General features: G+C 42.7%; 1 protein-coding gene across 4 annotated transcripts in view; it reads right to left on the reverse strand.

Moving 5' to 3' along the window:
• Positions 1-1,663: 1,663 nt before the first annotated feature.
• Positions 1,664-26,034, reverse strand: part of LOC135374340 (pyridoxine/pyridoxamine 5'-phosphate oxidase-like) — a 36,427-nt gene continuing 12,056 nt past the window's right edge. For all 4 annotated transcript variants that reach the window (XM_064607331.1, XM_064607333.1, XM_064607330.1 and 1 more), the window contains 2 exons: positions 24,725-24,801; positions 1,664-3,487 (listed from right to left, as the gene is read on the reverse strand). In XM_064607331.1, coding sequence (XP_064463401.1) covers positions 3,325-3,487; positions 24,725-24,801 — 240 coding nt within the window. In that variant the 3' untranslated portion in view covers positions 1,664-3,324. The remainder of the gene's footprint in view (positions 3,488-24,724; positions 24,802-26,034) is intronic.

Below are 26,034 nucleotides of genomic sequence, written 5' to 3' on the forward strand. Positions count from 1 at the left end.
TCTTGTATTCCTTTCCTGTCCCCAATATTTGAGTCTCGCATATGTGATGTAATACAATATATTTCCAGAAATAAACTCTGCATACATACGAAACCTGCAGTGCTGCTACACAAGTACAGTATTCAAGCACAGGACCGTAAATCCTGAAACATTTAGGTACTTTCCTTTCATCATCATCCTTGTCCAGTGTGACACACATGATGGCGTGCACCATAGATTTGCCCACGAGTACACAAATCTCATTGCAGAATGTGCTGCCCATAGATGGATGAGCCTGCTGAGATTTTCAAGATTAATCAAGTTGAATGGAAGACTTACTGCCTTTGCGCAGTTTCATTTGATACATTTAAATGGGAAGACTCGCAAAACCCTGCTCAGCAAGCATAAAGCTCTGGAGGTTTAAGGATGGGGAGCCCTAGAAACCCACGTTAACCAGAATCTCCACAACATGAGTTAAGGTGGAGATTTGGGCAAGTTGGTACATAACTACGTAAAAACAGCGTAGAGACGGGACACGCAGAAACAAGTGCACACACAGAGCACTGTCTAGCAACTGAAGCTTTACTTCCCAAAGGGGGCAAAACCGAAAAGGAGATAAGAACAAGAAAGGAGGACACTCAAGAACACTCTTGAGGATAACTATTCTCTTTGTACAATAGGTCTACTGATGGCTTGCTCACATATCTTTCACCTCTATTATGAATTTGTGCTCCTTCATAAATTTCCCTGGTGAGCCTGTCGTACATGTGTGTCTTCCAAACGAGGTCAGCATCCGCAATCGCGACAGTGCATGTGTTATGAAGCGGACACATGTACTTAGGAGCTACTCCGACAGGCTCGCCAGGGAAATTTACGAAGGAGCACAAATTCATAATAGAGGAGCAAGCCATCAGTAGACCTATTGTACAAAGAGATTAGTTATCTTCAAGAGTGTTCTTGAGTGTCCTCCTTTCTTGTTCTTATCTACTTTTCGGTTTTGCCCCCTTTGGGAAGTAAAGCTTCAGTTGCTAGACAGTGCTCTGTGTGTGCACTTGTTTCTTCGTGTCCCGTCTCTGCGCTGTTTTTACGTAGTTACTTCACAACCTATTTCCAGTACAACATAGTTGCAAGATCCATAAACACCTTGTGCTCCACCACTTGTCATTCCCACAGTGCGAAAGAATTACGAGTTAAATTCTCGAATACTTTGGGCTAAAAAGCAAAAGGTAGCAACAGCTTGCTCCATCAAACTTAACAAGATGTAGTTACTATACATGACAAATTTATCAACATTGACTAGAGAATAGCAAATCACAGACAGATCGGTATAGCTTCCAGTATGTCATCATCACTGATACTTTCATACTATTGGAACAGTGCCCAGTGAAGACAGTTTGATACACTGAAGAGCTGTAACCTGTCACCACCAATATAACAACAACACAGCGCCTATGCAAAAGGGGATGTAACACACTTTAGCCCATGTCAGGGCCTCAGTATACCACAAGTACAAACTTGATCATCTTGACAATGATGATAATCATGAGTTGCAAAAAAAAAAGAGAAAGAGAAGGAAATCAATGAAGATTCTGTGACCTAAAAAATGCGTAAAAGTGCTATTGAAACACTATCTTTGGTTGGCAGTCAGTGCTCGTTTTTTGTCCCTTTCGTTGTCCCCTTACACTGTTTTTTTTTAATTGTTTTTAGAATGGATCACCAACCCGCTTGAATTTAGACTTTGCTTCAGTATTATTGAACTAGTCAAGTAACAGTACCAATAATTTAAAAGATTTTTATTTTGGAGAGGGAGCTAGTATCAGCATTGATTATTTACATTCCACCTGGAGTTTTGCGAGGAAAAAATACTTTTCTTGCTCTTATGGCTAATGACGGAGTATGGCCATCTTCAGATGAACTGTGCATTTCAATATAAAATGAAACTGTATGCATTGGGAACTTGTAAAGGGGAATGAAAGCAACCAGAATTTTGGAAAAGAACTAAAAGACTGTCATGACTGGATTATTTAGCAGGGAACGACTCATAAACATTACTTCCCTTCAAATGTGTTATACTATACACAACAGTAAAACCCAGAGACAGACAGCAGTTATCAAGCTGTTGTCATCGTCTCTGGGTTTTACCATCATGCATTCTAGTCGCATGCTATTTAGCAATTCCTTCAATATCCAATACAAGTTTTAAATATAAGTCCAATGAAAAACACCAATGTACCAAAATACTTCATATACTAGGGATCAATATGATGCACCTTCAAAGAATTATGAATAATGGGTACAAGGAACAAATAAATGCTCTTTTTTGTTCCATGTGAGACTTTTAAAATGTTTCAAATTTCATAATCGAGCACACGTTGGCTACTTTGAAACATGTCAAAGGAAGACAAAGCTTCACCTTCTTTCTAACCATTTCCATCAATATCGCAATATACATTTACATAACTTGTTTTCATGTCTACAAACAAGTCCTGTTCCAGTGCATGATTTGCATGATTGGGGTAAAATAATAAATGTGGCAGCTTTCTTTAGATTCGCATACAGGGAAGCAGCATTCAACATGGCAGATTTTGAATGGTACAGTTAAGCTGGAACAAGAATGTATTAGCGACGTGCAAGACAAAGGGCATACCTCGTAGCTTTGTGCAAAAATAAACAATAGCAGCATTGGCGAACTTCATGTTTTCTCAATTTCTCTACAGTGAAGATATGTGAAGATACAACAGCCCATGTCTCCATATGTAACAAGCTTGGTATGGTCTGGTATTGAGTACTGTTCGCTAAAATATCTGCCAAGGGCACACCACTGTGTTCTGGCATATCAAAGTAACGAATCGCAAGGGACTCCCAAAACTTGCATTCTCAATGGAAAAAGATCCAATAACACCTCACTACAACACATCCACCAGATGCCTAAAAATGAGATGCCCTTTGTCACACACACTTAAGTGCTGAGAAATGCGAAAAAAGAAAAAAGAATCGATACACTATTGAACTGACTAACTACTCTAAATGACTATTCGTAAATACCTTATGGGCTTGCGTTTAATGTGACAGATTTTGCTAAACAACCTTCATTCAACCTGAGGTTAAATGATGAGGAAAAGCACTATATCATATACCACAAAATTTCATGGCCTTCATGTATAAATTTGACCAGGAAATATGTAAGAGAAATCGTGGCTGCATTTGCACAGCCCTCTTCATGAACATATACTACATGTGACCAAGCTACCTTCACGGTTCACACCAAATATATCCAGTAAAACATTTAGTTGAGAGTTGCACTCGTTCTTTGTGTTGCAACACTAGATGTCTAACCACATAGTATCATGGTGCGTAACGCTGCATGATCCAACCATTGGAAGCGTGTCTTGCCATGTGAGGCAATGCTGCATCATCTTCCAACTTGGTGAAGACTATTCGGTCATGCAGCCTGGATGAGTGGCCCTGCCAGAATTCCATCCTCTTTGGTTTCAAGGTGAAACCACCCCTATGGAAGAAAAGGAAGCCCATTGGAACAACATAAACTTAGCATACAGCTCTCGAAAACACTGTCAATTATGTAGTGCAAGAAGAAGATGAAGGTCGCAATGTCATGATATTAGAAAAGCAATAATTTTCCGAGCAATGGGGCAACAAACTGCTACACAGTGGCATAAAATGCGAAACTGTACATGAAATAATGTCTATATACACCGAGTTAGAGCATACATCAGGAAGATACTGTTGTCCTTTTGTTGGTATCCCATGTTTGTTGATACAGATACCTCATGCTGTGCTATTCCCCTACTGTGTCATCTTTTGCATAAAATTTTGCAAACTTTTCCTAGCTCATGCTGCAACAAGAATCATTCTTAGCTCAAGTTTTGCTGCACAATAATGTATGGTTAGCAAAGTAGGGAACTAGTTAGATCATGCTGGCGCATGGTCGTGTGTTTTTCTTTTATTTATACCAGGGGTCGGAACCGTAACTGAACCGGAACTGAAAACCGCAAAAAACCGCTACTTTTTGCCGAACCGAGCTGTAAACATTTTTTCTCCCTCATTGAACGAACCGGAACTGAACCGAAAAAATATGATGCGGTAACCGGTTCGCGAGACGGTAAAAACGCCTCTACCTTCTCACTCGGCCGCCGCGCATAAGCTCCCTGCATCGCTCGGAATCTTGCCGAATTTATGGAACAGACAAATAAATAAACTAAGAATTGGTTAGTCCACGCACCTCCTACAGCTTCACCTCGAAAAGGTTCACGACATCCCTGTACATTTTTGTAACTCGAGGTGCAAAAAAAGATGTGCTACAAGACAGCTACATTTTGTATTATTGCTTCGGCGGCTTCCTTTCATTCAGCACCGCAGTGTGAAGACGGAGTAAATTTTAGTAGTTGACAGTGACATCTAGAAGCAACGCAGACCTCTAGTGACGAAGGGAAAGAGGCTGGCGTGCGGTCCACAGCATGGAGGAAGGGAACACAGGAGCGGCCTCCCGCCCTGGCCTGCGCATGGGACTCTGAGATATTCCAATCTACCACATGACCGCTTTCTTCGTTTTTTCTCGAGAAATTAGCGATAGCATTTTGCAATCAAGTTCAATGGTACGCTGTGCATCATTTCACAGCACTTTTCAGTACAGTAAAGGATGATCTTCTGTCAACTGCATGGTTCTCTGTCAAGGGACTAAGATGTAGGAACGAAGAGCAAGCCGTCGCCGGAAACTGATATTACCTCTCACATGTGATACACTAATTAGCATAGATAGAGAAGTTACCTGTGAAAAAGAACTCGTTACGAGTTAAGTTACCGTATGAAAAACGTAACTAAGGTAATATCCAAGTTCTTCAGCCTGAGATGTAACTCACAGTTAGTTCCTTAGAAAAAAGAATGAGCTACTTCCAAGTTACTTCGGACACAAAATAGCACTACACATGTGCTGGGCATCTGAGCAATTGAGTTCAACGTTCAGCTGCCTACGGAGGAGTGAAACACGCTTAGGTCGTTTTCGTTTATGCCCAACAATTCGAAAGCTTTGCATCTTAGTCCCTGTGGGTGCACAATTGTTCAGCTTTATTTCAATGGCAGCAGCTCTTACTTCCTGAGTAGAATACAGTCATTGATTGAATATCACATTTTATGGCCTAATATGCCTTGAAAGAAAATAAGTGTACGTGAGTGAAAACAGAATTAAAAGTAACTTGTAACTTATAGTTCAAGTTACTTTGAGAAACTTAGCTGAAAAAGAAACAAGTCCCTCTGAAAGTTACAACGGCGTAAAAGTACCCAGTTAAGTTACAAGTAGGGTTCCGTGTTTTATTTCTAGGCTTTACCGAAGGATATTTTTCGGAGTATATTGGTTTTTCGAAGAACAAAGTTTTTAGGAATGTATGATTTACAGCTCAGTTAATATCCGAAATTTTGAGAAAACTTGATGGTGCACGCACGGTTGTGCAACGAAAACACAACACCAAAGAGACACAAGCTTAAAAATACATTTCGTGCCACGCACGCTGAAGTGTTCCACAATTCTAAATGCACCCTTTCCGTGTACTGTGGTCACTCTTATAGCAGTGCTTACGTACGACAACCTCTACATTGAGATCTCGAAACGGTGTCAACTCCTCAAAATCAGAGTATTCCTTGACGTAGTCTCAGTGCAGCTTTCTTTTGCGTCCCATCTTCTCGGCAGCACTGCAACTAGTTGCCCTTCCAAAAAGATCACTCCGTATGACCTCGGTTCGATGCTCATTTTTGTGCTTAGGTCAATGTAGGACACGGAAATAGGGAAGCAGACTGGGGAAAAACCGGGTCTGTGAATCCTCAAAGTGGTTGGTATGACCGCCGAATAAAACGCTAGGTCGTGGAGACCATTATCATGTTCCGACGGGGAAGGTATCCGACGTCACAAGAAACCCAGGACACAAAAGGAAGCCAAGAACAATAACGCGGCTATCAGAAAAAAAAAATCTGCCAGGACGAGTTTTCCAGATTAATCCGAATTGCTTAAAATTTTACGGGCTATGTGTTTTTCGGATTTTTTCGGATAAATCCGACAACCCGGAACTCTAGTACAAGTCACTTTTACGATTTACCTCGAACTCTGCTGATTAGTACAGAAGACGTAAACCTGGTTCGAACCGATATTTATCGGTTCGAACCGGTTTACGTCTCCTGTACTAATCAGCAGAGTTAATCAACCGCTAATCAACCAGAGTTACTAATCAACCGCTATTTTGGCTGCGCTGAACCCAAACCCGAACCCGAACCGACCGATAACCTTGAACCGAAACTTGAACCGAACCCCAAAAAATAACGGTTCCGAGCCCTGATTTATACTCCCACAATGTTATGCACTTTCTCTTCTCATCTGCGGATTTGCGCTACAGCTTCCAGTAGCACCTTCCAGTAGTACATTTTAATGAAAATCATGTTGCAGCACTAGTGACAAAAACAAACTGAATGTTGTCCCATGCATGCTTTGGCATGTTCGGTAGCCACTAGCAGGGTTATATATATTACAGCTCGCTCATGTGGTGTACTCCGCTAGGAAAGGCTTAGGAAAGCACCAACTAACATCGGACAATGAATATCTACTCCAAAACATGATACACGTCTCAAACCACACCCGTAAAGATCAGCTACTACCACAAAGTGAAAACACAACTCCACACTACAGCTTCCACAACCATTTCATATGAAATATGCTATAAATATTCTTTTCATAAAACACTATTAGAGAAATGCCTGAGGAGAAGAATATCAGTGAGAACCTTTGAGCAAACTCCATTAAAAGGAAGTAAACAAGTGTTGTAAACAGAGGACAAAGAGGGACTGTTTTTCTTCTTTTTTTATTAAATTACCGTTTTGTCGATTCTTTTCCTTATCACTTTGGTGCGAAACCCAGCATGATGTGCACTTCACTTTATCGTTGCGCTGTGCTACATTGCCGATGTTGAATGTTTTCCAAAAGATATTGGCGGAACAAAGTACTGAATGCCTCGAATCTGAACTAATAAAAATGCTGAACGCTTATACATTAATTTATTGCAGTATCGGGAATGGACGTAAACTCCAGATATCTTTCCACTTAACCCCTGCCCCCAAGGCAGCAAAATTCAAACCGTACCAGAAGTCTGCAATGTTGCCATATTGCATTTCATGCGCACACTATGTTTTCAGCGCTGTATTGTTCCGCAAGATCACTGCGATGTTTCCACAGTGAGTAAACCCTGCCTGCAGCAGCTCTCAACTAAAGTCTTCTTCATCCAGTTGAATGTAGCCTCAATAGGGCCTAGAGTTTCGTAATGCCACCAATCTCCAGTACGTAGAATGCAACATGTAGCTTCTCACACAAAGGAAGGAAGGAGAGTGTCACATATAGCATTGGCCTTCAGTTACACATGCTAGAATTAAAGGAAGGACATAGTTGGATTTTTTCATGGAGTATGATAGATTGAAGCACCCTTTAGCAGCATTCAGAAAATTGCACAAGTGGACGGACGGATGGATTGTTCAGGCACCCCTGGTGAGCATCTTTGAAACGAGGGTGCAGCGAACTGTGCGGATGTGCAGAAAGTTGTTCACCAAGCCTTGTTCCATTTCAGAGTTATTCCACTTTACCCATGGGATCTACATTACGTCCCCATTTCCCTTTTGAGTTGCAGTCGTAGTCTTTTCCGAGTGTAGGACACACTACAGATGGCGCTGTACTATGTGGTCCTGTTTATTATGCCATGGTTTCTGCTGTTTTGTTTTTGCCAAACTGGTTAAGGCCAGTTCTGTTCCTCCCTTGTGGGCCTTTTCCTGGCTTTCCTGCATCTGTCTATTTTGGATTATCCATTTTTTTAAATCTTCGTTTCATCGTTGTCACTCCTATGTGTTCTTCGTTGGCAGTGTAGAAGCCGGGCACCTCTTGTATGGAGCGTGTCCTTTTCCCTCCAAGTGTCGTGCAATCTAGAGTTACGTGTTCCGTGATCTCTACCTAGGGATGTAGGGATGTGCTAGGGATTTACTAGGGAATGACATATTCGAATCTCAGTGCCCAAAACGGCGAATCGAATCTTTCGAATCCGACAACCACGCTTGTTCCAACAACCTTCAGAGTCCGCTGACAGCCTCATTGGCCAACAGGTGTTTTCTTGTTTGTTTGTTTCTTTGTTTACATTGCTCTGGGCTGAGGGAGTTCGGGCAGGAACTGTTACATTCAGACCTGTAAAAATTACTTTTCCAAAGTAATTGAATTGCGATTACAATTACATGTTCACAAAAGTAATTAAATTAGTTAAAATTACTTATTTTCTATTGTAATTCAATTACAATTACTGAAAAAGTAATTGCATTACACTGAATTACATTCACAAAGTTCACTGCAACGTGCGAGATTTGACGTTTATTGCACATGTTCTGAAAGACAGTGGTAGTTGTGTTTGTGGTAGAAAAACAAGTTAGAGAAGTCTTACACAAGATCAAGTCTCTCGCCACGTTAAAGAAACACCGAACATCGCCGTCAAAATGCTTCTTTCCTTCAGGTGTGTGAACAAAGTGCAGATCATGAATGGAGCTTGTAACGTCCATTAGCTTTCGAGAGTAAGGTATTCTCAAAGTTCTTGTCTGCAAGGGTGCCACGTCTCCTTGTCAAAGCAAGACCACCAACTGAAAACAGTCACTCCATTTGTGCACTGCTGGGCAGCCCAACTTTGTACTTCATGAACACCTCGAGCACACAAGGAACTCTAACGTTTCAAGCACTCTAACGACACTGAAGCGGGTGGATACCCACAATTCGTACTCATGTTCCTATGGTGCAAGAGTTTTGCTCCTTCCACATTCGAATGTAAAAAAATCTGCACCAAAAAATGTACCGATCTGCATCGAGTCTTTGGGTAATCACTGTGAAAAAAAAAAGAAAAAATGGTGTAGAACTGACCTCAACTTTAAACATTGGGACTTGCCAGATTAGCATTCAAAGTAATTCCAAAAGTAATTCGAAGTACGTTACGTGTTTTTGTAAAAGTAATTCAATTACAGTTGCAATTACATAAAACCTAATGTAATTCCAGAAGTAATTAGTTACTAAAAGTAATTAATTACAATAATTCAATTACTTGTAATTAATTACTTTACAGGTCTGGTTACATTACACGTTTAAAAGTGACCTGGTTTTGCTTTTGACTGTTGCGTAATTTTATGGAAATAATTCAGACTCGAGAACTTACGCATTTCTTATAGTCGACGAACAACATGTTAAATAAATTATGTTTAACAAGAACTATATGGGGTATATTTTCACCTGAAACTGAATCAATATTTAATTTGTTTTTCATTAAACAACGGTATCATATTCTGCTTCATAACCTTCTCCTAGCAGTGTTTTTTTCCAGGTTTTATAAGCTCTTTTTAAAGAAAGGATTTGAAAGATTCGAGATTCATGGATTCGTAGAACCTTCCTTGGATTGGTCCCATCTCAAGTCTTTACATAGGTGGCAACGCACATCCAAGTCCTCAAATTTAGTTCTCCACTGCCTCGACTCCACATCTCACCTCAAAAAGCTCTCCTGTGTGTTATAATAAAGGTTGATTAGGTTTGTATATTCGCTTTCTGTGTCCTGTATTTCTCCAAACTCTTAAGCTGGCTTTGTCTCCATGCGTTTCCTCCACGAGCTGAATTCCCTTCGGACCTACATCCTTTAGCATCTTCGGTGAATCTACATCTGGTCCGCAACTACCTGGAGGCATCCAACCTACATATATCGCAATTCCTTTCACTTCCTGTTGAGTGATGATATCCATGTTCAGGTCTGCTACATTGTCTTTCCCTCACGTGCTGTCATGGGATTAATTTTTGTGGAAATTTGTTGCGTCTGCCAGTCTTGTAATTGTTCCAGTTCCCTCCGGGTGGATGGGTCTGTCCGAGGGTCATTCCTATATGCTTGCTTTTTAGTGGATAGGAACTTAATTGTCCCCAAAATTTTGTTGGTGCCTTTTTTCCTCATGTCCTTAGTGTGTGGATAAAATCCCACTTGTCTGATTTCCTGTTGTATTAAGCAGGGCTCGGAACCGCTATTTTTTGGGGTTCGGTTCAAGTTTCGGTTCAAGGTTATCGGTTCGGTTCGGGTTCAACCGATATTTATCGGTTCGAACCGGTTTACGTCTGCTGTACTAATCAGCAGAGTTCGAGGTAAATCGTAAAAGTGACTTGTACTAGAGTTCCGGGTTGTCGGATTTATCCGAAAAAATCCGAAAAACACATAGCCCGGTAAAATTTTAAGCAATTCGGATTAATCCGGAAAACTCGTCCTGGCAGATTTTTTTTTCTGATAGCCGCGTTATTGTTCTTGGCTTCCTTTTGTGTCCTGGGTTTCTTCTGACGTCGGATACCTTCCCCGTCGGAACTGTTATGTTCTGTAACAGACGTTGTCGTGACGTGGGCTTAACATCCTGTTTAATCTCCCTGAACATGGATTGCACAGTCCTTTTAAACATATTTCCCAGGAATGGCAATGACACTGAAAAGCGACACCAAGAAAGGGCGCCACAAGCCCATATGAAGAGGGCGCCACCTACAACATACATAACATGCCCACCTTTTACACATAACATGGAAATCAGTGCCACTTTAGAAACTGGAAGAACAAACGTCACATTGCATAACGCTTCTCATTAAACAATGCTCAATTAGAAAGATCAACTCAAATAGGAAATGCACAGCCGGCCAAATTCAACGCACTGGGAGTCCAAAGTCCGTGATGGTCATTCAAAGAACTAGCAAGGCAACAACCATCACACCCCTTAACTAGTAATTAACAGTTCAAGACATCGCTATCCACTTTTCCATTAGACACGTAACTTACAAATAGTCAAAACACTTCACATAAAAACTAACGAGTTCAAAAGTCCCCTGTTTCCATTAAGCACTTCACTCACGACTGATACCTTACAGGGGGCACAACCACGCGGCCGCTGCGTGTAACATATCCGTCTAAATTGACACGTCTAGATGCTTGTGGCTCGATATGACACTCAGGTCTCGTCGCAACGAATTCCTGGGGCACGGGTGCGTTACCTGTCTCTTCTCCTGGGCTTCCTTGACGTTCAGTTGTTTCGATGTCGTAATCTTCCGCTGATGGTGGTGGCACGAGTGGGAAGGCTGGCCTTATGTGGAAATGGTTGCGCCGATAGTGTCTGCCCTCACGTGACCTTATCGTGTAGGACCTAGCTCCTGGCCCCACACGTGTGATAACACCCGGGCACCAGCTGGTGTTACGTCGGTACCAGACATCTTGTTGAAGACGAAGAGGTTGAAGACGCTTTGACCTCATATCGCCATGGATGTGTTGATGTGTCTGCCATTGCTGCAGTGCTTTTTGTGTGCCTTGGCAGTCAAACTGAGGCATCAAGTTCGACGGCAAAGTAGGCACTTTAGTTCTAAGCTTTCTCCCCATTAAAAGTTCTGCTGGTGACTTGAGTCCATTGATGGGTGTACTTCTGTAATCCAATAGTGCTTCAGATAAGTCTTTACCGTCCTCAGCTGACTTGATCAACGAAGCTTTAATTGTCTGCACGGCACGTTCAGCTTGCCCATTTCAACGTGGATTATACGGAGAGCAGGGATTGAAGATAATGTCCCAATCTTTTAAAGAACACCGAAATTCAAAAGAATCAAAAGGCTGTCCATTATCACATATTACTATCTCTGGGACGCCAAACCTTGCAAAGCATGTCTTGAGTGCGTCGACAAGTGCTCTCGCATGAAAGGATTTCATTTGCTGAACGTCTACATATTACGTGATGCCATTCAGATGAAAAAAGTCCATGCCAATTTGCTGCCATGGTCGATGTGCTAGCTGTCTGTCAGCAAGAGGCTCATGCTGGTTGCTCCTTTGATGTCGTTGACAAATTGCGCAAGTTTTTATCATGTTGTCGATATCATGGTTCATTGATGGCCAATACAGTGCTTCCCTAGCCCGGTTTTTACAAGACATTATTCCTCAGTGAGCGTCATGAAGGCGGTTTAAAGCATCATTCCGACACGATGATGGAAGAACAAGACACTGACCTCTGCATAAAAACCCATCTGTAACGTAGAGTTCGTCTCTTATATCGTAGAAGGGTCGAACCTCGGGTCGAACTAGGAACCTGTGTTGTGGCCATCCGTTGTTGAGATGGAAAATAACGGCCTGCAGTGTTTCATCCTGAACAGTTGCGGCGCGTATCTCTAAAAACTTCGGCGTAGACGCCGTTGCGAGGGTGCAAACTGTTATCGGATATGCACCCTCGTTATCGTCGATCATCCCTGCCGGGTCAGGAGCGCGTGATAAGGCATCTGCTATCGTTAGGTATTTCCCCGGAACGTAGGTAAGAGTGACGTTGTAATCGTTGAGACGAAGCAGCAGCCTTTGTAATCTTGAGGACACCTTATCATACGGTTTTTCTTTTAAGCCGATGAGCGGTTTATGGTCCGTGTGTACTTCAACCGACCGGCCGAAAATATAGTAATGAAAATGCGTACATGCGAAAACAACAGCAAGCAACTCCTTCTCAATCTGCGCGTACGATTGCTGTGTTTCATTCAAAGCTGCGGACGCGTACGCAACAGGGCGACCATCTTGCATAAGTACTGTGCCGATGCCGTAAGAGCTCGCATCGGTAGACAACGTGACGGGCTTCGTTTTGTCGAAGTACGCCAATACAGGCGCCTTCTTCAGGAGTTCTCTGATGTGATCAAACTGCTTAGTCTTATTTGCGTCCCAGAGTCACGGTACATCAGATTTTAGGAGTTCACGAAGCTCACTTGTCTCCTGCGACAGATGCGGCAGAAATTTTGCGAGGTACGTAACCATGCCAAGGAACCTCTGAAGCTCTGCCTTATTTGCTGGCAGCTTCATTGCCGAAATAGCCCGCACTTTATCTTCATCGGCACAGATGCCTTGGTCAGTCAGAACGTGCCCAAAGTACTTCACACGAGGCTGAGCCAACTGAGTCTTTGATGGATTGAGTTTCAGATTATTATTTCTGGCTAAGGTGAGGACTCTGCGAAGCTGTTCCTTATGCTGATCCGTAGTCTTTGCGGCCAGAAGTGTATCATCGAAGTATGGACGAATGTCGTTGTGCCCACGGAAGACATCGTCCATAGCGCGTTGAAAAATCTCAGGTGCACTTGATAACCCAAATGGTAAAAATCTGTAACGCCCCCACGGCGTGGCAAAGGTGCACAAATAAGAGCTCTGTGTGTCCAACGGGATGTGCCAGAACGCATGATTAGCGTCAAACAAAGTGAACAGTTTACATTCGCTAAGATTTGCTAACATTTCTTCTTCCGTCAGAATTTTATAATATTCACGTTTGATGGCTGCATTGAGCTTTCGAGGATCCAAACAAACGCGAACAGTTCCGTTCTTCTTGGGCACAACTACAATGGGGTGGACCCAGTCTGTTGACTCCGTTACTTTTGTTATGACTCCATTACTTTCCATGGATTCCAGTTCTCGTTTGACACTGGCTTCCAAAGCCAACGGGATTTTCCGGGGAGCGGACACACTGGGAGTTACGCCCTCCTTTAACGATATGCTGTATGTTCCGGGCAAACAACCAATTCCCTCGAATACGTCAGGAAATTCCGCAAGAATAGACTGGAACTCTTCGTTGCTGCTAGTAGTACTCTGCACTTGTCTAACTCGTTTCACCAGATTCAACTCCTCACAGGCTCGTTTCCCAAGAATTGCACTCACGTTCATTCGTACTACAACAAATTCTAGCTGACAGTTCTTTCCATTAATGACACAGTTCAACTGGCATTTTCCAACAATAGGTAGAGGCTCTCCGCTAAATGTTTGCACTTTAATCTCTGTTGCCTCGATCACAGGTTTGCGGGAACAAGATTCAATAACGGTGTAGGGTAACACATTTACATCAGCACCAGTGTCAAGTTTAAATTCAATAGTGCGAGCCTGAATTTGAACACTCTGTAGCCATTGAGATGAGCTTGAACGAGACAAGGTGTCAATAGTGAGCTCACCCAGTAACGTTTCGTTGTCCGTGGCTATCCCATCCGGCGTAGCAGTGTCCAGCATATCGATGCGGCGCGCTCCTGGGAGCATCCTTTGGCGACACATTCTAGCGAAATGTCCGAACTTTCCGCATGAAAGACAGTGCATTCCATATGCGGGGCAGTGCTGTGGACGATGACGCAAACCACACCGTGAACATGAAGCTGCACACTGTCTGCCGGAGGGCTGCGGAGGTGGGCGGTTCTGAAGAAGCTGATAAGGCTGCGACTGCAACCCAGGAATTTGCGGTAAAGGACGAAAGCGGTCTTGTTTAACTAACTGGCGTTCACCTCCATGTGCGCGACCTTGATTCTGTGCGCTCCGTCCCTGTTGCCACTGTTGCTCATGTAATGCGCTGACCGATACTTCCGGGCCCATATTGTCTATATCGCGCATATGTTTCTTGGATATTTCAGCTGCCTTGCAGAACTGTACAACCTTCTCCAGCGAAAGGTCACTTTCTCGAAGCAGACGTTCTCGAAGTGCCGGGTCCCTTATCCCCAGAATAATCCTGTCTCCTGTCAGCCGACTTGTTTTGTCTCCAAAATCACACCTTTGCGCCTGCAGCTAAGTTCCGTTACATATTCATTCGATAGATTGACCTTCCCGCTGGGCCATCATGTTGAAGACAGCCATGGCATGCGTCACATTTTTGTACGGCAAATAAAGTTCGTCGAACTTTCCCAGGATGTATTTCACGGAATCCGGGACACTTCTTTCCGTTGCGCCTTTTTTCGTTGAGACACTTTCCTCTGTTGTGTCTTTTTTCGCCGAATCAGTTTCTTCTGTTGCTGGCTGAGGCGCAAAAGTCTTGTAGATATTTCTTGCCGTAAGCCCTAATGAATGAAGTAGCAGGGCGCGTCGAACGTTGTCTGGCTTATCTGACTGACAGGCGGCTTCGTATAACTGATAAGAAGTTTTCCATTCTTCCCACGCCTGAGCCGGATTATCAGTAGGGCCGAAATGCGATGGTGGTTGCACAAAAATGTTAGCCATTTGTAAAAGGTCCAACTCACTTTCCCGCCAAAAATTCCTGTATCCCGGACCACTTCTGACACCATGTTATGTTCTGTAACAGACGTTGTCGTGACGTGGGCTTAACATCCTGTTTAATCTCCCTGAACATGGATTGCACAGTCCTTTTAAACAGATTTCCCAGGAATGGCAATGACACTGAAAAGCGACACCAAGAAAGGGCGCCACAAGCCCATATGAAGAGGGCGCCACCTACAACATACATAACAGGAACATGATAATGGTCTCCACGACCTAGCGTTTTATTCGGCGGTCATACCGACCACTTTGAGGATTCACAGACCCGGTTTTTCCCCAGTCTGCTTCCCTATTTCCATGTCCTACATTGACCTAAGCACAAAAATGAGCATCGAACCGAGGTCATACGGAGTGATCTTTTTGGAAGGGCAACTAGTTGCAGTGCTGACGAGAAGATGGGACGCAAAAGAAAGCTGCACTGAGACTACGTCAAGGAATACTCTGATTTTGAGGAGTTGACACCGTTTCGAGATCTCAATGTAGAGGTTGTCGTACGTAAGCACTGCTATAAGAGTGACCACAGTACACGGAAAGGGTGCATTTAGAATTGTGGAACACTTCAGCGTGCGTGGCACGAAATGTATTTTTAAGCTTGTGTCTCTTTGGTGTTGTGTTTTCGTTGCACAACCGTGCGTGCACCATCAAGTTTTCTCAAAATTTCGGATATTAACTGAGCTGTAAATCATACATTCCTAAAAACTTTGTTCTTCGAAAAACCAATATACTCCGAAAAATATCCTTCGGTAAAGCCTAGAAATAAAACACGGAACCCTACTTGTAACTTAACTGGGTACTTTTACGCCGTTGTAACTTTCAGAGGGACTCGTTTCTTTTTCAGCTAAGTTTCTCAAAGTAACTTGAACTATAAGTTACAAGTTACTTTTAATTCTGTTTTCACTCACGTACACTTATTTTCTTTCAAGGCATATTAGGCCATAAAATGTGATATTCAATCAATGACTGTATTCTACTCAGGAAGTAAGAGCTGCTGCCATTGAAATAAAGCTGAACAATTGTGCACCCACAGGGACTAAGATGCAAAGCTTTCGAATTGTTGGGCATAAACGAAAACGACCTAAGCGTGTTTCACTCCTCCGTAGGCAGCTGAACGTTGAACTCAATTGCTCAGATGCCCAGCACATGTGTAGTGCTATTTTGTGTCCGAAGTAACTTGGAAGTAGCTCGTTCTTTTTTCTAAGGAACTAACTGTGAGTTACATCTCAGGCTGAAGAACTTGGATATTACCTTAGTTACGTTTTTCATACGGTAACTTAACTCGTAACGAGTTCTTTTTCACAGGTAACTTCTCTATCTATGCTAATTAGTGTATCACATGTGAGAGGTAATATCAGTTTCCGGCGACGGCTTGCTCTTCGTTCCTACATCTTAGTCCCTCGACAGAGAACCATGCAGTTGACAGAAGATCATCCTTTACTGTACTGAAAAGTGCTGGGAAATGATGCACAGCGTACCATTGAACTTGATTGCAAAATGCTATCGCCAATTTCTCGAGAAAAAACGAAGAAAGCGGTCATGTGGTAGATTGGAATATCTCAGAGTCCCATGCGCAGGCCAGGGCGGGAGGCCGCTCCTGTGTTCCCTTCCTCCATGCTGTGGACCGCACGCCAGCCTCTTCCCCTTCGTCGCTAGAGGTCTGCGTTGCTTCTAGATGTCACTGTCAACTACTAAAATTTACTCCGCCTTCACACTGCGGTGCTGAATGAAAGGAAGCCGCCGAAGCAATAATACAAAATGTAGCTGTCTTGTAGCACATCTTTTTTTGCACCTCGAGTTACAAAAATGTACAGGGATGTCGTGAACCTTTTCGAGGTGAAGCTGTAGGAGGTGCGTGGACTAACCAATTCTTAGTTTATTTATTTGTCTGTTCCATAAATTCGGCAAGATTCCGAGCGATGCAGGGAGCTTATGCGCGGCGGCCGAGTGAGAAGGTATAGGCGTTTTTACCGTCTCGCGAACCGGTTACCGCATCATATTTTTTCGGTTCAGTTCCGGTTCGTTCAATGAGGGAGAAAAAATGTTTACGGTTTGGTTCGGTTCGGCAAAAAGTAGCGTTTTTTTGCGGTTTTCGGTTACGGTTCAGTTCTGGTTCCGACCCCTGGTATTAAAGGTCAGCTATGCCGATATCCCAAATAGTCGAAACGGTTGTGATATTCTGAAAGCCCACATCCAGCTCTCCCCAAAATACACCTTCATTCTCTCAGTTCGGTACAGTATCATGTAAAAAAAATAGGTAATTCATTCCAAAACACACATTGGCGCAGCCAATTTCATGACGTAGATGCACCCGAACGGGCATTGTGACGTGTACGCACCTTCGTACTTGTCAGTGGATTTCAGCTACGGCTTCTCGGTTCTCGCGGCCATGACCTACTACTATACTAGAGACCTGGAGATCCGCAATGCTCCCAGCACCGGGGTAGTAGTTCTGGCAATCGCCGCTTGGATATGGGATTTGGCGCTAGCTCGCACTATTCGTTACCACGTGACTTGTCGAAACCGCGGCGATGTATGGTAAGCTGTGTTGACAACGACGAAGCAGTATAAGAGAGATAATAGCGCGTGCTTAGCAACAGCCTGTGTATCCCTGCGTAGCAGACTAAAGGCGGTGGCAAGGGTGATTCCCTCTCCTCAATAATGCTATGTGGCACTTGCAGCGGTCACTAACGTAACTAACCCGTGACCCGTCTCTCCCATAGGGGATCGCCAGCTGTCCAGGTCTCTAGTATAGAGTAGGTCGTGCTCGCGGCTTCACGTATCTGTGCTTGAAGATGGCGGACACCCGGGTTCCACCATTCCGCGATAAGTAAACAGTGCAGCAGCTGCGAACTCATTCACGAACCAACCTCTGTGCGATGTTGTGACTGGAATTCGTCGTTTGTGTTTTGTGAGCACGTACAATTTGTATCAAGTCGCGTCTGCGTTAGCCCCTTTACAGCACTTGCCCATTGTAGAGGCTGACGTTTCGACAGCCGTGTCAGCAAGAAAATGCCGACAGCGTTTTATTACTGCAGGAAAATTGTGCTATGTATTTGAGAAACCGCATACTGCTATGGGACAAGTTTTACGTACGATTTATCAATGTGCAACAGCGTCGACGATGGTATGTAACGACGAAAGACGTAAAACGAAATACAAATCACATTTTAAACTTTTTGTGGGATTCTGTGCATTTTCCAGAAGCTTTCTTTGAATCACACACTCCCATGTCACGCTGCGTTGTGTGGCACGCTACAAACTACTGCACATCTGGATATTGTTTGTAATGAACACCGTCGCACAAAAACATGCACACGAAAGCTCCAGTAGCCATGTGGTTGCACACTATGCAGACGCGAAAAAAGTACCAGAGCACATATTGCCACTTAGAAATGTGGTGTCTGAAGAGTTAGGGCATAGCATAGATCCTAGAAATCAGGTGCACCTTATCCTTCTGTAAAGTGCTCTTTCAATTCACAACTCAGCACATGGGGTGTAAAAGTGTTAAAGGCAATTATGTGACTTGTCGTCCTGGGTGACATCACTGGCCAGCCTCGGGATTAATTCCGTGCTCAGGAATTATAGTACAAATCACTTTGTATGTAGGACGTGATAAGCAATATGTAAGTTGCAACCTTGTCTGCAGCATTCTCGATTGCCTCATACCTTTACAGTTCGAGACACGTTACCAAACCATTTGCAAAGGGCACTCTTACAGGGGCCGTGTAGCTTGAGTTTTTAGTTTATAAAATGTGTAAAAATATAAGTATACAATATGTAATATGAAATTTATATATAATCAAAAATAACATTTATAAAAAGAATTTATAAAAAATAAATAAAACGGCTTCATGGAAGCAATCCGTTAGCATACCCATTGCACATGAAGCACAATTATATATGCTTGGACATCATCTAATTAATCTTCTGAACCATATGTGTGGCTGCATACGAAATTTTTTATGCGTATCCTCTACCTTCCTATTCCTGCATGTGCACACGAATAACAGTGCATATATGTGAAGTGGCAAAAAGCAACGCTAGACTCTACCATCATTGTGCCCCTTTAACTTTTCCACATTTATGTCTGGTGAACAGGGAATATCTCACTAGAAAAGAAGACATTTGTGCATTGTTTGGCAAGCAAATAAATATATTTATTTACATTTTCCATAAATCAACAATGTTGTGACCTGGTGCAAATATTAATGTCGACAAGTAAAGTACTTACAAATTATTCCTATGTGCTCAAATGCAGATATGACAATTCTGTTTTTGTACCTCAGCACAGTACAGTTTCAAAATTAACAAACTGCACAGCATCAGCAATCTTAAAGTATCTGAAGAGGGGAATCACATAAAGCTCCAATAATAGACTGTGCAAACAAAGCTAAAAAAAAACAAAGTACTTCAAGAAAAATCTGAATAATCGGTTGCCGTTGTGATATGTACTACTATGCACAGTTCATGAATGGAACATGTTACCTCATTGCATTGCCTTCATGTGAGCACTAGAACAGGCAGCTTTTTAGGTCGCTCTTTCCGTGTTTTTCTATTGTCTTTTTTTGTTTTCTGTTTTTGCAATAGCAAGCATGGCCATAGTGAATCACAAGCAACCAAGGACAGGATGAGACATCTACAATGCGACTGCTAGCTTTAAACTGATATATTTATTAGCAGACTCTGGAATATACACACATATGCTGCTAAGAAAATGACAATTTAACCAATAGAATAACAGACAAGAAAAAGGGTTATATATCTTCCCCTCTCCTCATTCTATTTCACAGGCAGCCCTAGTATCATTCTGAGTGTGTCCGTGCGTTCCCTTTGAGATAACGTATCTCTGACAGAAGCAAATCCAACAGCGGACTGCTTACGGATGCAACTATCTTGGATTTCTCTAACCACTTGTTATTTAACCTCTGCCTTGAGCTGTGTGCTCTGGAAATTTAGGCAGCATCCAGAGTCCCTGCAATGTGTTGCCATGTTTCTCGAGGGCCTGTGTTTCACTATGGCTCTCAGATACAAACTACCCCATTTCAACACAGTAGAAAACACAGATTTGTAAATAGCATCTGTTGATTGCACTGTACATACCCCCCACATAAAGGATCATAGTGGATACTACATCTTGTGCGATAATGTCAGGAACACAAAAAAGCTAGATTTGAAACCACTCTTACGTCGTAGTACATAGTAGTATTTGTGTGAAGCTGCGCAATTCCTGTCCTGCAAATAATTTAAACCATATGTTTCATCTGCCAGCGTGATGATCCCCTGAAAAGCAATTCACACTTGGCGGGAACTACCGGTTCTGAAACCTATCCCTGACATGTGTAGCCATCAGGGAGGAAACCCAAGGGCTGCGGTGGAAAAGACAAACACACACGGGCTATGTTCTCTCTGTGTATCAGCTGCTCTGGCTACTAAGAAGAACATGTTCCAAATTAATATAACATGGCTTGACATGATACGCCAGCGAAAGCTAACCAATAAAATTAGTAGTTAAATGTACAATACGTAAACACTCGCCATAACATAACAGTTTCCTTCCTGCATTCATGTGCAACCATTCAACCCACACAAACAGTGTACTGAATTTTTTTATAGCATTACAGGTTGTTTGACAGAACTTGAACAAGATTATATAGCACACGATAAAAGTAGAGTGAACATAATGTGCAGAAAAAATGGCTGCAAGCAAGCGAGCTGGTGAAGATGATGCATATGTAAAACCCCGAGACTAGGGAACACAAAGGGACATGTTTGTGTCTGTCCCTTCGTGTTCCCTAGTCTTGGGGTTTTACATCATGGATAATGTGCAGGTTTCTATTCACGCTTAATGGCCGTAGCAGTAATGCATGAAGACCACTGCTAAGTTGCGTTGAGAAACACCACTTTATGTTTGCCATGTCTAAATGAAACGTACCTGACCTGATCCAAATTAACCGTTCTGAGTCTGGAACACACAAAGAGAAAAACGCAACACACGCCACAACATTAACAGATAGCAAATGAGCTGTAGCGAGCTCCACCTTGGGACAAAGTCAACAAGTAATTCACCAAAAGTCAATGAGCGCCTGAAATGTAACATCTCCAGTGGCGTAGCCAGACCTCAAAGGTAGGGGGGGCTCGATACAAAAACTCGCCCCCCCCCCCCCTCTCCGCTGATCCTGTGTCGACAACACACACATACTTGTGCACACTGCAAACTGAGGATTAAAAAAGGGAACGAAAATAGTTGATTTAGACGTTCACAGTACGATTACATGTATAGGCTGTCATGACCAATGAAGTGGTGTCACGAGATTGGAAGTATTTTGAAAAGCTCATACTTTGAAAACCATTCAAGAGTGCTTCTTAGATAGACGCCATGAACTGCAAGAACTTTCGCGATAGTCACACTGGTCCCCCCCCCCTTATATATTATGTTTGCACGATTTGTCGGATTTGCACGATTTGTGTGGGTCGGTCCGTGGCAGGTAGGAGGGGCTCGAGCCCCCCCCTAGCCCCCCCGTGGCTACGCCACTGAACATGTCTGACTGGTAGCAGGACGGTCCACGTTCAATTCCTGGTGCTAGCACTGACTGGCTTTTTCATGAATTATTTGTTGGAAGTTTCAATGTGCTTGAGAACCATTCGTCAACCATTGTATCGTCATGAGGTGATGAGGGTTTGTCATCCCAAAGAGACTCCCTTTCTGGCATGTGTCCTTATGGATGCTCATCACTGCAGAAAAAAAGAAAGAAAGAAAAAGTATTTAATGACAAGAAATGGATAGTCGCATTTACTGTATAATGATTGTGCACAACAGAAAGAATACTTTTGCACAGAAGGCTGTACTTCTTGATGTCTAACATCAAGTTACAAAATTCCAGAATATATGACATGTTGTAAGGTAGAGAATAAGTATAGTTATTGAGTTCTCGAGTTGAGTTGAGGGGGGAGTTGTACCCCCTTTTTATTTTATTATATATGATTATATAATTATCTTTATGTCTGTACCACCCCTCGCTCTCTACATTACAACATGTTTTATATATTCTGGGATTTTGTAACTTCATGTTAACATTAACAAGAGCAGCCTTGCGCACGAAAGTCTCGTCTCATTAAAATTTAGATGCTCTCAACAGTCTTCTTTTTGTTGTGAATCTCTATCGCAGCATACATGCCATTGCTGTTCTACGTACTGTGACTTTGCAGTAAGAGTATGGACTTTGGGTAAAAAGACTACACAGCACTGCTCAGGTATTTTTGCCTATCGAACAGTATGTATGCATGCAGTATGCACACAGTATTTGTGCACGGGACCCACTAAAAATGTAGTGAATGTGGCATTGCCCACGGTAATGCACCAAGTTGAACACAATTATTGTAGAATCCAGGTATTTTAGCTTACATGTCAAGCCAGTACCACACCAGTATCCAGTGTGAAGTTGTGACAAATAAATAGTTTCCATTTTTCTTAGCTGTCAGAAAACAGACAGTGAATTAATAAGAGTAGACAATGTTAACATGAATTCTGGGCTATTCTTCAGTTGAAGATTCACAGATAGTAAAGGCACCTTCCTCAATGGACGTTGATGACACTGAAAATTCTAAAACGTTATCAGAGGCGACATCAGCTTCGGTGTGTCAAAGGATTGTATGTCCAACAGTAATCCAGCTAACAGTAACAAAAATGTGCAAAAGACAAATTAACTGAACTAATGTAACATACCTTCTATATCAGACAGTGAAGCTTGTAACACCTCATCCACAGGAACCAGTGTCCAGACACAAAAGTGCTTGAACTGGGAGATAGCAGCTAATCGGAATGGCGACCTTTGTTTTCCACCCTGAAAGCACAGGTTGTAACTTTGAGGGCAGATTTAAAAGTGGTGTCAAGATGTCTGCATGCGAGTGCACATGAAAAGTTGAACATAGATGAATACTCAAATTATAACATCACATTGTCATACCTGTTGGTGGAGGTGGACTGTAACTAACGTGTCAGCAATTTCTTCATGACCAGATGCAAGCCAGATCATGCTTCATTTCCGCCTTCAGCGTGCACCTGTGATAATTCAGAAGTTAGATTATCAATAGTACTATTGTGTTGTTTATCGTGGTTACATCAGAGTAAGCGCAGTAGGACAGCTGCACAACCGATTCATTAAGCTTACTATTTTTTATATCTGAACCTCGACTTACCATTTTTTGCTCTCGTTTTTTGCCTTGATCCTCCGTGGCACGTTCCAAATGTTATGCGTCGGGCACCTCAGATTTTCATCAGACGATTTCGTGCCGAGATTCCAAATTGCCTCTGGAGTCGCGCGTAAAATATGATAACATTCGTGGACGAAATCCTTGCAGTGGAAATTAGCAGGCACCACTGTCAGCCAAGAGCTTCGCACTGCTTGGTGTTTTGGCAGCTTATAATAGGTAACACTTGAATGCTCCGATGAATTGTTCTAACAGCGTACACTGTCGCATCTTCGACAACTTCGCCGTGGCATATTCACGAATCATATCGCTCCAGCCCATAAAAGGCATGGTCAGAACAAGGAAGTGCACTTTCCAAACGACGCTGTGCCAAAAAAAAAAAAAAAAAAAACAGTCACATGCTTTGTTTCCGGCTTAGCAACAACATAACAGCTGTTCGCTTATGTACGATGCACAGAGGAGGTAACGAAAGAAGCCAAGCAGCCAAGTCAAGAGTCCATGCCAAGCCAAAGACAGATAAACCGAGAGCAGTGACGTCGGTGCGCCCGTGCGCAGGGTTTGCCGACGGTCTGATGGCCGGGCGTGGGAACTAAAAAAACTGTTTTCTAAAAAACTACGAACAGTTGGAGCAAGATATTCCGCACACATATTCAGTGTTCGGTAATGAACACACAGCGCGAGTATCGCTCAGTTCTGCGGCACTTCAAAATCGGCATATCTGACCTTTAAGTCAGCTGTTGCTTGTTTGCATTTCCCTGTACTCCTGCCATGTTGTCTCGATTTTTCCATCCTCGTGCTTCAGAACTGCATCTCTATGTGCAGCTAGTGCTCCTTTCCTTGACCTCCCTCCATTTCTTCAGTCTTCTGTTAATGGGGGGAGTAGACACCTCCTTTCCTGTTATACTTGCTTAAAGAGCAGCGCTATCCATTACTGGTATGTCATGTCGGTCAAATCTAGTTCCTCTAATTGCAGTGTAGTTTCCACTTCTTTCTGCCGTTTTTCGTCCCATTTCTGATGGTATTGTGGTTTCTACTGTGCGCCATTAAAGAAGCACAATGTTGCCACGATCTCACGCAGGATGGCAGCCCTGCCGTACAGACAAGGTGTCCCACAACACCTCTACCGATTTTTGAACATATTCCGCATGTGGAGAGTGTGTGTCCCGCATGTGTCCTTGAGTGACTCACCAAGAGCGAGGGAGGCTCCGAGTCCTCCTATTGGTGCACACTTTGGAGGAGGAGTCTCCTTCGCTCTTGGTCAGCAAACTCAAGGACAGTCATTTACCCTCCCTAGTGAAAACCTCCCGTAATAGGCTCCTCCTCAAAAGTTCTTACAGCACCATTGCCCAATTCAGTTACAGATTGCTTTTAGAAAATTGCAAAGCTAGTGGCAGTGTAACTTCACTACATGCAATATGAATGTGACTTGCCATTCACTTGGCCGTGGAATGACTGTGTCTGCGCCTTTGTACTTCTCTTGTAGCATTTGGTGCTTCTCTTCCAGGTGCTAGAAAAATAAGTGGTTCATCACATTAGAGCTGAACACGTGTCTCCAATGAATATCTGCCACATGCCGCTCTGCATTAACTTATTATCTACGTTTCCACGTTTCATGACTTGCATGGTAAAACTGTCACTTGTAGTCATATCAGTCACATGTAGCCACATTCAGACTGTTGTTATTACACTAAAACTTTCATTCAAGAACACAATAAATATGCAAACTATAAACTGTCTTGCAATGCAAGGTCAACATATGTCCATCGGTCACCTCCACCATCACATTTGGCTACTCACAAGGATCTGCCCACTAAAGAAAAAGCTTTGCCTTTCTCAATCCACCGTGACTTTTTAACAGTTTCACTTAGAGTACAAATTTGCTGCACCAATTTAGGTCACCTTTTAACCACCAATCTGATAAAATTTCAACCCAGTACTGAGATTGCCACATGCAATATCTGGGAAGTGCTGGATTTGCACTGAGTTCCACTGTGACCTCTTTAGATGATATCCCTTACATTCAGAAGAAAAGGTACTTGGGTTGCTCTGTCTTTGTCAGAAATTTACTTAGATTTCCTATGCTGTTCCGCCATTATCTCCACCAGGCCCCGTGTTAGTAGCTGGATTTGTAGATTTAACCACTATTTCTCATTTAGCGTAACCTTTATAGAACAGTTTGCAGTTTGCTGGGTAGTTTTTAGATGTAACTTTAGTCCTTGAACGGGGTTTGTGTTGGGAATATAGGAACAGAAAACTGATAGAAGCTGGTCACTCCATGTTGGTAAAAAGTGGCTTAGTTTCTTCTTTAATCGAGAATGTCTTAATGAAATCAATCTTGTTCCAACCTTGTTTCTAATGCTCTAAAGAATCCGATATCCTGAACACTAGGTATGACTGCAAGTTGATTGTCCACAAACTTCTCATGCAGCTCACGCTAAATGCATATATATAATAATAATAATATATCCATGACCAATCTTGCAGGCCAAAAAAATGTTGTATCAGAAAGAAAAAAAAGTGCGTTGTGCGCAAAGTTGTGCATAGTTTGAAAGCTTTGAACAGCAGAAGGTCCAGGGTGTAAGTGAGCTGGTACATGTTGACTAAAAAAGGGAAAAAGAAAGATGGCACACACAGTCTTGGGTTACTCCTTCTTTCAAAGCTTTGTCTGATGAATTTAATGTGCATTGTGTTTTTAGGAGTGGTTATAGGTTGGACAGTCTCATCCCCTTTTTCAAAGGGG

The sequence above is a fragment of the Ornithodoros turicata genome, unplaced genomic scaffold (genome assembly GCF_037126465.1).
Source record: "Ornithodoros turicata isolate Travis unplaced genomic scaffold, ASM3712646v1 Chromosome54, whole genome shotgun sequence".
In the NCBI taxonomy this organism is placed as follows: Eukaryota; Metazoa; Arthropoda; class Arachnida; order Ixodida; family Argasidae; genus Ornithodoros; species Ornithodoros turicata.